This window comes from Thunnus thynnus, chromosome 5 (assembly GCF_963924715.1).
Source record: "Thunnus thynnus chromosome 5, fThuThy2.1, whole genome shotgun sequence".
Lineage (NCBI taxonomy): Eukaryota > Metazoa > Chordata > Actinopteri > Scombriformes > Scombridae > Thunnus > Thunnus thynnus.
The window spans coordinates 25,381,211-25,394,296 of record NC_089521.1 but is presented as its reverse complement, the minus strand read 5'-3'; the positions used below and the strand labels follow the sequence as shown (position 1 = coordinate 25,394,296).

At 40.3% G+C, this 13,086-nt stretch overlaps 1 protein-coding gene across 9 annotated transcripts in view; it reads right to left on the bottom strand.

Annotated features, from left to right (window-relative positions):
- si:ch211-272n13.3 (ankyrin repeat domain-containing protein 26) overlaps positions 1–13,086 on the bottom strand; it is a 29,236-nt gene that overhangs the window by 13,916 nt on the left and 2,234 nt on the right. For 6 of the 9 annotated variants that reach the window (XR_010928460.1, XM_067590361.1, XM_067590364.1 and 3 more), the window contains exons 3-23: positions 12,516–12,630; positions 12,186–12,359; positions 11,522–11,628; positions 11,288–11,425; positions 10,966–11,126; positions 10,434–10,470; positions 10,278–10,347; positions 10,001–10,052; positions 9,717–9,913; positions 7,415–7,648; positions 6,951–7,137; positions 5,885–5,946; positions 5,704–5,803; positions 5,345–5,449; positions 4,477–4,544; positions 4,330–4,393; positions 4,186–4,230; positions 2,014–2,280; positions 1,798–1,899; positions 1,643–1,713; positions 275–1,096 (exon numbers count right to left, since the gene is read on the bottom strand). Coding sequence is in view for 8 of the 9 variants with exons in the window: in XM_067590361.1 (XP_067446462.1) it covers positions 275–1,096; positions 1,643–1,713; positions 1,798–1,899; positions 2,014–2,280; positions 4,186–4,230; positions 4,330–4,393; positions 4,477–4,544; positions 5,345–5,449; positions 5,704–5,803; positions 5,885–5,946; positions 6,951–7,137; positions 7,415–7,648; positions 9,717–9,913; positions 10,001–10,052; positions 10,278–10,347; positions 10,434–10,470; positions 10,966–11,126; positions 11,288–11,425; positions 11,522–11,628; positions 12,186–12,359; positions 12,516–12,630 (3,178 nt within the window). In the remaining variant the exon portion in view is untranslated. The remainder of the gene's footprint in view (positions 1–274; positions 1,097–1,642; positions 1,714–1,797; positions 1,900–2,013; positions 2,281–4,185; positions 4,231–4,329; positions 4,394–4,476; positions 4,545–5,344; positions 5,450–5,703; positions 5,804–5,884; positions 5,947–6,950; positions 7,138–7,414; positions 7,649–9,716; positions 9,914–10,000; positions 10,053–10,277; positions 10,348–10,433; positions 10,471–10,965; positions 11,127–11,287; positions 11,426–11,521; positions 11,629–12,185; positions 12,360–12,515; positions 12,631–13,086) is intronic. The other 3 variants (XM_067590365.1, XM_067590366.1, XM_067590368.1) reach the window with 3 other exon arrangements.

Here is a 13,086-nt window from a genome sequence, read left to right as displayed (position 1 = left end):
CATGAAATCACACAAAGGAAAACGAGTATTAAGACATGGAAAATGAACATTTAACAAAAGAAAGAAATAAGATGAGGTCATGGTGTATGGCCCTTTGAAAGAGCTGATTAAAAGAAAAGAAATTAAGTACATGTATGAAATTAAGTACATGTATAAAACGAAGAGAAAGAGAGGCAAGGGACTACTGGAAAAAGGGACGGCCATCCTCTACCTCTTTTTGGAGTTGGGCTTTTTCTTTCTCCGTATCCAGGAAGACAAACTTCAGCATCCCTACCTCAAACTTAAACCTTTCGAAGTCCTCTTCCAACTCTTCATCAGGAACACCTGGGACAGATGCAGGACGTTTGCGTAGCGAGCGAGGCTTAGACTTAGCAAACTCTTCAGGATCCTCTTCTGAGCTGACAAGGTTCTTCTCAGTTTCATATGGATTATCAGGGGTGTCCTTTAATATAACCTCCAGCTGTTGTTTGCGGAATGGCCCAAGTTTGTCCTCATCTTTTATGAATGATCTCCGGTCAACATCAGACACGGGTCTTGTGTGAGCATTGGTAAAAGCTGCGGTGGAAGGATTTAAGTTGCTGTCTCTCTTTGCTGTGGTGGGTTGAGGTGAGGGAGACCTGCTCTCCTCCAGAACATCATCAGAAGCTGGGGGGTCAGTTGACTCAGAGTCTTCCAGTCCAGATTCCCTCTGCTCGGGTATGGTAAGGAGGACCGCACTCCTTGCTCTGGCTGTGGGGCGTACAATGACTTCCCCTTCTTCTTCTTCATCACTTGACTCTTCTTCTGCTGAGGTAGACTCAGCCGTGGCCTGCTCTTCTTCTGTGACATCTTCTGCAGTAGATCTAGATTTAAACAGCTCTTTCAATTGGCCAGCAACATTCTTGAAGGTGGATTTTACTTCCCTTTTCTCCACCTCTACCCAGAGCTTCTCATAACGTTTCTCCCATGGAACTTCACCACCCACTTCGCCTTTTTCCTCAGGACTGTGTTGATCTTTGAACTCATTATCCTTTTCTTCACTGTCAGAGCCCATCTGACCAGATGGGTATGGGTTATTTACATCTAACTCACATGTATCTAATGCATCATCTTTCTCCTTTGATGGCATGGTTGGACAAGAAAAACACAAAACAGACAAGACAAAAATGCTAAAACCAAGATTTGACTTCAAATAGAACATCCAATATTCACATAAATATTGAGGCATTTCAATATTGCATACTAATACACTTTTTTATTTATAATGTTAGCAAATTACATTTTAAATATAGGTATGTTAACAAAAATTTATTTGGGATAAGCTACAACTTGCTCATCATTTGTTACACTTTAAAACAAAACCTGTGATTTCTGGTGAAGTAAACGTTTCTTCTTCTAAACAAAAGTGTGAAGTGAAAAGTCAGTAAAACAGATGTATATGTGGCTTATTGAGAGGAGTTAAAAGGAAAACACAGGCTCTGAGGATCCCCAGTGAATGAATGACATACACTCTTAATGATATATCCTCTTGCCATTTGAACTAATTTTTCCTATGACTGGGAAAGCATGGGTGATGCTGTCATGCCTGGGACAACAATCACACAGGGGGACTCAAAATATGTTAAGACTGTGGTAGGAATGTAAATTTCTGATTATTTCTCACCTTTTGTTGCTCCTCGTCAGATTCAACATTACTTTTACTGTCTCTTGCCACTGGTGAGACCTCAGGGGAACCTAAGAAGGACATAGGCAGCTTTATAAAAAGCACTGGGCATTAGCACACAAATAGGCCTGCTTAAAATGATCAATGAGCCTTACCTGATCTAACCGCTGCCTGAAGCTCAGCTATATTCTGCAGCTGATTGTCAGTTTTGGCTGTTTTGCGAGAAGATGTTAAATTGTCTGGCTCCCAGTCTGATTCTGAATGAGAGCAAGAGAAAAAGAAAATTATGTGCTTAAATCCTTTGTTTGGATGACATGCACATTCATTAAAGTAAAGTAAGAAAGCACAGGAATTGTCTGAAAACACCTTACCTTCTTCGCTCTCTGGTTTCTGAAGCACCATCTTCCTTACACGAGGTGTGGGATGGGGCACATGTTGAGGTGAGCTGAGCTGTTTCTTGTCCAAGTTGAAGCTCCTCCGAGGTGTGAGGGGTGCTGCTGGAGAGATGTCTTCCTCCTCCTTCTCCTTAACAGGTGGATCGGGGCATTCTGGGGATTCCTCAATTCCAGGGGAGGCCAGTCTGCGGCCAGGCAGGGTTCTCTTACTGGTAGTACTGGCTGTGTCCCAGTCTGATGCATCTGTAGCATTAACACAATGAGAAGTTGTTGGTAGTGTGCACACCGTGATATCATCACTGCCAGGAGTAGGGGTTTGATACTTATTAGGAGTACCACTATGACTGCAGGCCTTAAAGGATAGGTTCATATTTATTCAGGTTCATCTTAGAACAATAGTCAGGAGCCCATATGAACATTGGAAAGGTTTTGTTTGCTGTAATCATTCCTCCTGTCCATACTGGCTGTGATGAAATCCCTTCCAAATGTACTTCCAGTGTAAGTGATAGCGTTGATAGCGTTCAAAGTTGTTCCAATGTTTCAATGTTTATATGGGCAGGGTTTTCCCTGCCTATCTAACTCAAAGGTCTTTGTATTACTGGCCACTGCCTTTGTTGAGAATTCCAGCATTTGATGTTGACAGAACAAAAACGGCAGAACTCGACTGTGTGCAGTGCAGCACCTGGACAGTGCACTGTGCGCACATGTAGTCTTCAAAAAAGGCAGCAGTTGCAAGCATGTTTTGATTTAGGAACTAAATAATTACCTCTGCCATGATGAGACGAATGTGAAGTATATATGAATTTTCTACGCCGTCAATCAGTGGAGCGGTGCAGTGAACTCCAGCAGTAACAGACAAGACCGGCTGACCAACACACACTGCAACACTTAAAAAACTTAAACCAACCCAGAGGTGAAGAAAATAACTCAACGCTCAGTCTGTTTCACCTCAAAAACCTACTCAGCGTGTTTGACAGCTATAGCTTTCCCCGGAGCTAACAGTGCAGCAGAAAGGCTGCTCTCCACTGCTGGAGACACGATGTTCATAACACAGTAGAGCACTCTTCCTTCCCCTCAGTTTGTTATTCTCATACAGACAGGAGACTGTAAGATGCTTTCAAATTGATCAGTTCATCTTTGATATAACAAGGTTGCAGTACACTGGAGCAAGGGACTGAAAATAGAGCACCCTTTTCTATTCATTCGTTTTGAATTGAGAATCGATTCTGAATCAAATCGGTACCCAGGTATCATGATAGTATTGAATCAGGAGATAAGCATATCATCCCAGGCCCACAAAATCAACACCATAATTTGTCAACCTTTATTTTCATCTTTTTGTTTCATCTTGGTATAAAATTTAAATCCCTATGGACGCTTTTGTCTATCAAATGGTGATTTTTTCACTTTTTTCACAAGCGCACAACACTCTAAAGGTGCATGACTATGCGCGCAAACTGTGTATGCCGCACCACGCACATTCTCCAGCCTTTGCCAACTTCCATGAAAAAAATCCAGGGAAAACCCCGATATGGGCACTATGTATGACTACTGCTGTAAGGCAGACTTGTAAAAATGTGAACCTATCCTTAGAGTACATACACCTCCATTATATGACATACTTATTCATGACAAAGGAATCTGCTGTAACACCACTGCACTGTATCAAAATGAGGTCCCAAAGGAGAAACTACAGCTACCAACGTTAATCTTAATTTTCTTAAATATCTAATCAGCTCATTTATGTTTACTGACCTGGTTTTCGGGCTTCAAAAAGTGTGATGACAGAAACATACAATGGGTAGAAAAGTCAACGTTGCCACACGTTGTGAACATAGTGCTTTAACCAAAAGTTTTAAAACAAAAGACATTTGCCCCATAGTATTTGAAAGTAAAGTTTTAATGATGTGGATACTAGGTGACACTCTGTAAGTGCAAGACAATTTACTAGCAGTCAACCAGTAAAGGATGTAAGTGCATTGGGTTTAAGCTCTGTACAATCAAAAGAAACCTAACATGAACAAACATTTAGCTTTTGAAAGTTAAAGAGGGGCAGACCAAATTAAAGCACAAAAACAAAGGCTTCTCACACTACTTAGAGAGTGAAAAATATCCAAACAAAGTGTAGAATTAAATATTTCATCTTACCTTCAAGATCATCAACATCACCCAGACCTAGCTCTTCCATCAAGTCTGTAATAAAGAATCAAAATACCAATAAAGACCAATAGTCCTGCTTCAAACAGATCCTAGACCTATAAGAATCATGGGACTCAAGTTTATTCCATTTACCTGTCTTTTGGTTATAACCTCCTTCAAGTTTGCTCAAAAGTGGTTCCCATTTTGCCTTCTCAGTCTGGTAGAGTGGAAAAAAATCGCTATGACTCCAACAAATCACAATTTTATTTATTTTCTATGGCGTTTTGATGCTGAACCTACCTCTTTCTGTGTAGAATCATCTTTATGAGCATGTTCACCTCCATTATCACCATTATTGCTGGTTACAACTGCAAAAGCAACATTGTCTGTCATATTTGAGACAATAACTTCTTTAAAAGACAAAACAATGTGCTCATGACGTTGGATGAGTTAGCCAGATCATTGTAAAAAGCATTCCCATGCAGTTGAGCTCATGGTTAATCAGCATGAAGATACATGGTTAGAAATCAAACAAGCATTTAGATCTCCTGCTCTGGTTTTATTAGGACAGAGGTTCAGCATCAGCCAAGAATGCTGAGAAGTTAATGCTGATTAACTATCAATATTATTTGAGACCAAGCAAGCAAAGTAACATCTGTGACCCTTTGGATAGGCTCACATTTTTTCCAGTCGATCTCAAACCATTACTAACATGCCTATTGCTACATTGAAAGAGTTATTAGTTGCTGTAATCATTCATCTTGAGAGAGAGGAAGAGATTCCAAAGTGCAGCTGAAACTAATATATGAGGCTTTAGCTAAACTGTAGATACACTTTTGCACAGAATGAGGATTGCAAGTTTTGTCCCTCATCACTTACACTGAAATCACATTAGGAGGGGATCTCTTAACAGCCAGAATGGACAAAAGGAACAATTATAGTGACCAATAACTGTTAAAATGTACATAAGGGCATGTGAATATTCTAAGACAGACTTACAAAATGTGAACCTGAGTCCCAAATTTGGGAAAATGGGGTTGAAGGGGAGCAGGTGGGGTGCAGTTGTGTATGCTGCATGCATTCGCTTATGGTGGTCATGAAATGATAATCAGGCATCTGGTACAGTTAACATGCTGTTCCTCAGACCTATGAGTCAAGACATTCATACCCTCTCCCTGGCTGCCTCTCGGCCTGCCTACACTCCTCCAAGGCTCTAGCTCTGCCATCCTATAGCCTCCTTCCCCTCTCAAAAAAGAGGGAACATAAAACAAGTCTACGAAAGAAATGTATTGGAAAGGATGTTTTTATTGACCAAAGTCATATTTTGCTGCATATTCATTGCTATATTTAGAATAAAAATAGAAAGCTTGAACCATTACTCACAGATAATATGCAAGCATTAATACACAAAAGCGCAGTTTTCTTTGATTATGATTACATAAGGTCACACTGTTTCTGCAGCATGAAATGGTGCTTGGAATGATTTGATTGCTTTGGGAAAAAAAGGAATAAATAAAACAAACTTACTTTCTTTTATCTCCTCTTCAACAGGGGACATCTCCTCTTGATTCAGACTTTGCAAGTTTTGTTTCTCTTCGTGTGGCACACTGGGGTTTTCAGAGTGGGACTGAAAAAGAAAAATCAAGCTGTGAATATGTATATGGCAACCATATAATCCTAGGTATTCCAAAATTTGTTCTCACTGTACCTCTGAGTCCCAAGAATCTTGCTCTTCCTCTCCCTTCTCCAGACCCAACTCGGAAAGGAAATCTATGCATGAAATTTCAACAGATGTAGATTAATTACGGTCATATATTGAAAAGTGATGGCGGTTGCAGAGTTATACCGGGTGTCTTGAATAGGGGCAGCAGATGCAGCATGTTAACATAATACACATAACATATGGTAATACAATCACTTAATTATTGACCATCCATCATTAAAATTTATTACAGTAATAATGATATGGTGAAAGTTCCCCCATCTAAAGACAATGTCTTAATTCAGGGAGAATAACAGCCTGTGTTTTTAACTATTATTAAATCAAACAACATCAAGGAGCAGGAGCTGGTTAATATCTTGTTAACCAGGTTAAGTCAAGAACCTCATAACCTTGACCTCTCACATCAGCACAAAGCATCCTAGTAGCTGCCCAGACAGAGGCGAGTAGTCAGCTATTTTGAACTGTTTTGAGTGTTACTCTCAGCGTCTGCTCATTGATTGTGTATCTCTTTGGACAGAAGCTTCTGGCAAATGAATAAATGTAAAAGTGTAAAGGTAAAAATTAAGGCCAGAAGCTGGCACTTGGGGAGCCCTCTACATTTAGAGGATGTTTCTGTAGATGCCCGTAACTATAACACCAAACTTTTGAAACATTTACTGTAAACTTGAATAAAGATAAAGATGATGATGATACATACCAAATTAAAATGATACAAATATATAACAGCAGTAACAATGAATGAGTTTTATGTGGATCGGTCACATTTCCAGCAAATTGCATCCATGCATCACTTGATATTTTGTGTGACCCCCCAGAAACGATCAATTTCACAGTGGTAAGTGGCTGGAAGAAATGGGTGCTGCCATGTTTGTTGTCAGTAAATAGCTCAAGCTAGCAACCGTAACTATGGGAGGAGGAGGAGAAGACTGCCTATGACTACTAGAATGACCTATACATTGAGGTCTTAGCATTGGACCAAATATTTCTATGACGCACATGCAGCTGTCCAGAGCATGTTCAGAACATCTATTATGAATGATTTGCTCCTTACCTCTTTTCTTATCTTTAGAAATTTCCGTCTCAGGAACAGCTGACGCGGCATCAAGGGAATCCCCACTTTCTTCAGGCTGATCATCTTCCTCAGAGATATCGTCTTCCTCCTCATCATCCCTCTCCTCCTCCTCCTCCTCCTCCTCTTCATCGTTATCATCATTCTCATCCTCGGTGGAATCTTCTTTCTGTGTAAAAAATGTTGTTTGTTCATAATTATGTGTTCTACTTTGTGTGTCCGCTTGGCATATTTAATCACGGGAAAAGCACCAGGCAGAGTGGGAAAAGAATCTGGGGAAAAAAGGAAGGCTGCAAACAGTGGCTATCAAAAAAAGACTACTAGATGACACCAACTCTTTCAACATTTCAAATGAAAGTGGTGTTTACAGAGGCCTTATTCTAAACAGCTACACTACATTACAGAAACCGCTACACTACATCACTACCACTACACAGCAGTTTTACCTCAGTGACAAGCTCCTCAGTGTTTTTGACCTCTGGACATCTCATGCCCAAGTTTTCTGCCTCATCAGGTGAGTCTACATCAACATCATCGATGTCAGTCTGAGGTAACGCTTCCTCAGAAAATGTGTTCCCATCTGTATCATGGTGTTGACCAGCTTCATCTCTAGTGGGTGGGCTTAAAAAAGCCTTTTCCCTTATTGGTTCTTCATTGAGGTCATCTGAGGACACCTGTGTCTGAGGAACAATTGCACTTTCATTTTCCAACGGAACATATGCAGTTAATCTAGCCTCATTTTCATTTTCAGATTTGTTGCCCATTTGTCTCGTGCAACCATCAAGATTATTATCAGAATCATCTCCTACACCAGACACTTTGACTGTGGCGCTGACAAAATCATACTGCAGATTTTGGTCCTTGCTGTCAGAATCCTCACTTGTCTCATCATCTTTGCTGTCATTGTCTTCCTGAACACCTGACAGCTCTTCTTCCTCTGGCCTGTTATCCTCTAGAGTATTATCTGTTTCATCAGGTTTTGAGAGATCTACTTCAGTTTCTTCTTCCAACATCTTGTCCATTGAAGTTTTGGGTCTCGACTTTGGTGACACCAAGTCTGCAACTTCATCATCCTGTGCCATCTGCCCTTCTGACTCATCACTTCCATCTCCATCATCCCAGCTACTTTCATCATCTTTCTGGTTCTCAGAGTCTAATTTTCCTTCCTTTTGTGATAACTGACCGATTGATTCAACCTCATCGTCATCTAATATTTGATTTCTGGTTGTATCTTCTTCCTCAGGTACTGTTGACACAGCGGGGGAGGGGTCATTTGACTCTTTCATAATACTGTCCTTATCTTCACCTTCCAAAGAGCCATCAGAACAATGCTCCTCTCCAGTCTGATGTGCAGTTACATTTGCTTCAGCAAGTTGTGACTGAGCCTCATGATTTTCAGAAGAAGAATCCCACTCTGATTCATCTACCGTTGTTTTAGCCAGTCTGTTTTTGGATTGAGGAGTGCTCGTTGAAGAAAATCCAAAAGAGGATTTAGGTTCATCTATCGTTTGGTGGGGAGAGATACGTTTTGGAGACGGTACCGCTGGTGATGAAGAATCCCATGAGGAATCTGGCTGGTCTTTTGGTTGAGGCAATGTGCTTTTCAAATCTGATGCTTGAACATCACTCTCCTGATCAAGAGTCTCGTTTATCTCGTCCTCTTCTTTGGGTGAGTCACATCTGTTACCCTCGCTTTCCTCTAATGAAGAGCCCCATGAGGATCTGCGTTTTTCTTTTTTGAACGCTTCTTCTTTTGATCCTTCGTCATCTTCAGCATCGGAGGGACTGCCTGTATTTTCCACTCTTCCATCCTGAGGTGCCATATTTCTTCGATTAGAGAGTACTGTTTTGCGACCTAATGCCCCTGTTTGTTTATCCTCATTATCATCACTGTCATTCCACACTGAACCGATGCTTTCTTGTTTATTGCTCCAGGAGTCATCATCATCCTTTTCCAATTCTCTCTCAAATTCGTCCTCTTCAACTTTGCTAGCTGAAGGGTTTTCTGTTGAACCGAGGTCTGAAATAACGTTTTGATCAGATGACAACATACATTCCTTCCCAAGGCTTTCATCTTCATCGGAAAATTTGGATTCTACCCTAATGGCTGACACGACACAATCCTCATCTACATCTAACGTCACTGGCATTGCAAAACTTGATGTTTCAGCTGGACTGATGCTGTCATTATTTTGAGTCTCAGTTTTAGCACCATTGCCAGGTACGACACCAGGACTAGTTTCATTGTTGTCAGAGGTGTCGGTACGTGGTATGTTCTGAGCATCAGCGCTGTCAATAATCTTAAGGGCACCAGTAACAGAGGGTTTTTGTATGTCTTCAAACTGAGTCTCGGCCTTGACAGAAGCTGCACAGCTGTCATCCTCATCCTCACGTTCATTCTCTTCTTCTTCCTCTTCTTCACTTTCCTCATTATCATCTTCTTCTTCATCATCATCATCATCCTCTTCATCTTCTTCGTCCTCATCCTCCTCATCTTCGTCATCATCATCATCTTCCTCATCATCTTCTTCTTCTTCTTCTTCTTCTTCCTCCTCCTCTTCCTCCTCCTCCTCTTCATCAGACTCCTCAGCTTCTGGGCTTCCGTCTTGAGAGTCTGACTTTGATTTACTACTTGAAGGCTGCTCTGAGAATTTGTGTTTCTCAGCTGTTTTACACATTTGAGAGAAAAATAGAAGGAGAGAATGATGTCATAGTGTATGTGACAAAGCTTCAACACAAATATTTTACCTTTCTGTAGCTTGGAAGAGGGGTAGAAGTCATCGGGGATGCTTTGGAAAGGAAGGAAATGGGAGAGGGATCTACTGGGTGCTGTAGGGCTTTGCTGGATGGTAAAGCCTTTGGGAGGGATGGGATTCTCTGGATTCTATTTTCACTCTCAGGCTCAGATTCTGTACCGCTCAAGGATCTGTCAGGCAGTGCAGAGGCTACAGGGGCAGGGATAAAAGATTACTACCAAAAATCACAAACTATGGAGGGACAGTAAAAAGTAAAACTAGTTAGATTTCTAGTACCTTCTCCCTTTTTCGATGCAATCATTTTCCTTAGGTTTACCTTCTGTGGTTTCTAAAAGACAGCATAAGAAATAAGGGTCAGGATGAATTTTAGGTTTACGTGACAGAAGCATATATCCAAAAATTTAAAATAACAGATTTTTAGTTTAGTCTACAGACAAGTGTCCCTGTCTTTGTAAGATGTATACAGACACAAAACATGCACAATACACCTTTCCCACAGCACTGAATTTGAGGTGAAACACAATTTACAAGAAAAAAAAAGAGTACCACCCACCTTTTCAACTAAAACCGATTCATCGTCATCTTCAGATGAAGGCCATTCATCAGCAGCACTTTTTGAAACCCTGCAGATTGAAGAAGAAAAGTGTTAAACTGGAAAACCAATTGTAATTGTAATTTGCAGATCATGAAAAGAAAAAAATGTGCTCACCGACTTAGTGACTCAGACTGAGAATTGTCCTCAAAATCTGTAACAAGGCAAAATAACTTACTTTCAGCACTTGACCTCATCTGAATCAGTTTAAGACAGGTACATGTCATGTTTTCATATTTACACTGAGAAATACTGTAGCTAAATACTGAAAGCATCTAAGGCTTAAAAGGCTGAAAAAGTGCGGCACACAAAGCAATACAATCCAAGCAACATAAAAAAAATGCATTTCCTAAAAACAGGAGTAGGCTGAGTACCCGTTCATACTTAATAACTGTTAATGATCTTTACTGGCAAGATATTGACAGCATTTGACTGATTTTGCAAACAAATCTACATCTAAGCGGAGTAATACCTCCCCCTGCTTCATTTGCTCCATGCTCTAGTTCCAGTCAAGGGGTATTGCATGAGGAATAAATGAAATAATCAGGGTCAATAACGAATCGACACAACAATAGTATATAACTACTTTAAAGTGATAATATTCTCACTCCACTTTCATTCATTATCATGTGAAGAAAACTCTCCATACCATCTTTGTCAGTGGCTGGTCCTCCCAAAGAGAAGCCTGCTTCAACGTCTTGGGAAGGACTGCCCAGCAGCGTTTTTTTCTTCTTTTTGCTCAGACTTTGATGAGATAGGGAGGCCCCATCCTTCCTCTGGGTACCGTGCTCAATTATGAGGAGGGAACAACTAAAAGAGAGTCAAGACAGTGAAAATGTTATAATGTCTTTTGAGAGTTTGGCTTGAACTTGCTTCTTCAATTTCAGGTTTGCAGAGGCACCATGAGCATGTACAGGGAACAAAGAGGGACAAAGGGGAAAATAGGAACAAAGAAAAGAAGCCCAGCTTACGGATGATGCCCATTCATCACTGCGTAGTCATCAGCTGACCATCCTTTGGTATCCTTTAGTGTAATATCTGCATCAAACCGCAAGAGCAGACGCAACATACCGATTTGTCCATTGCCAGCAGCTATCATTAATGGAGACCTGCAGGTAAAATGACCAAGTGTAAACAAGCCATCCAGTAACATTAAGATCATTACAAATGTACTGTATCACAAATGTGCTCTGTTTAGTACTGACCTTTGGTCTTGGTCCAAAAAATTCACATCGGCACCCTCCTTCAGAAGGAACTCAGCCATCTCAATATGGTCCTCACGGACCGCCACAGTCAAGGGTGTGAAACCATCCTAAAAATTAGATTACAGTTAATTTGTTGGCTGTTGTCAGAATTGCAATAGTTCATTCTATGCTGCTTATCAAATATCATCAAATATCAAATATAGGTGACAGAAGCGTTACAATATATTTGTTTCAAATAACCTTCTTTATTTACAAGATTTTTAGTTTAGTCTACTGACAAAACATACACAATACATCTTTCTCCCAGTAGGTATTTTGACTTTTGACTCCTAATGGTCCACTCCTAATGTTGATTATCACAACAAAGACGTACAGTACTGTGCAAAGGTTTTAGGCACTTAAAGACTGGATGCTTACAAAAATAATGCATAAATTGTTTTTATTTACCAATTAACTTCATACAAGGTGCAGTAAAGACAAAAAAACTACATCAAAACAATATATGTTCTGATGACTTTTCCTTTAAAATAGCACCAAGATACATGAGTCTGTCAGTTACTCAACCCCTTGTGTTGTTATGTTGGATCTATACACAATTAACTGAAGACTGTCCCGACATTGAGGCTGAGCAATACTGCTGTGGCAAACAGCCAGAGAGAGTTACCTTATTTTGGGCATTGATGGCAGCCTCATGCTCCAGTAGCAGGACAGCAGTGGAGATAGATGGGATGTTTGCTGCCAAATGTAGAGCTGTATTGCCGTTGATGTCCACCAGGCTCGGCTCAGCATGATTCTCCAGCAGTAAACTCACACAGCGCTCATGCTGGCCCTGCACCGCCTGATATAGTGGAGAATTGACATGAATGCAGGGGCAAGGCCTGAAACAAGGCTTTAACACAATGTATGAAGAAAGTAGCCAACTATGACTGTCACAATATGTTTTACATTAAAATTAAGAATCACTCTGTCTTGGAGTGTCACTATCCAGGATTACCTTCATTAAGGCGGATCTATTTTGATTGTCGCATAGGTTAAGCTTGGCTTTGCTCTCGACGAGGAATTGCACCACTTCGACATGTCCAGTGGCGCAAGCAATATGAAGTGCCGTTCTGTAACAGTGAAGGAGAGAGTTTCTTATATGCAAGCATTCTTGTTCTTACTAATAAAAACATTACAACAGAATATTATTATTATTACAAATAATTTCATTCATTGTGCAAAAATTAGTGATCTCCTTGACACATGTGATATAAGCTGGTATGCAATATCTGTTCCAAAACAAATGTGCAGTTACAAAATGCCCATTTTACAATGTTAGGACTATGCTTTTCAAAAGGGAAAATGAATATTGATTAATATTTAAAAAATTCTGACTCACAAACTCCTGCAGATTTTGTATCAGTCTTGTTGTATATTGGCTAGAGGAGATCTGATAGCCTGCTATTTTTCCCTATTACATATCATTTTGTAAATTGCCAGGTAACTAGATCCTACCTTGTAACTTAAGTAGAAAAGATACTATGGAGTGTCATGTACATTTTACTTGGTGCTTAAAACAGCTGGTA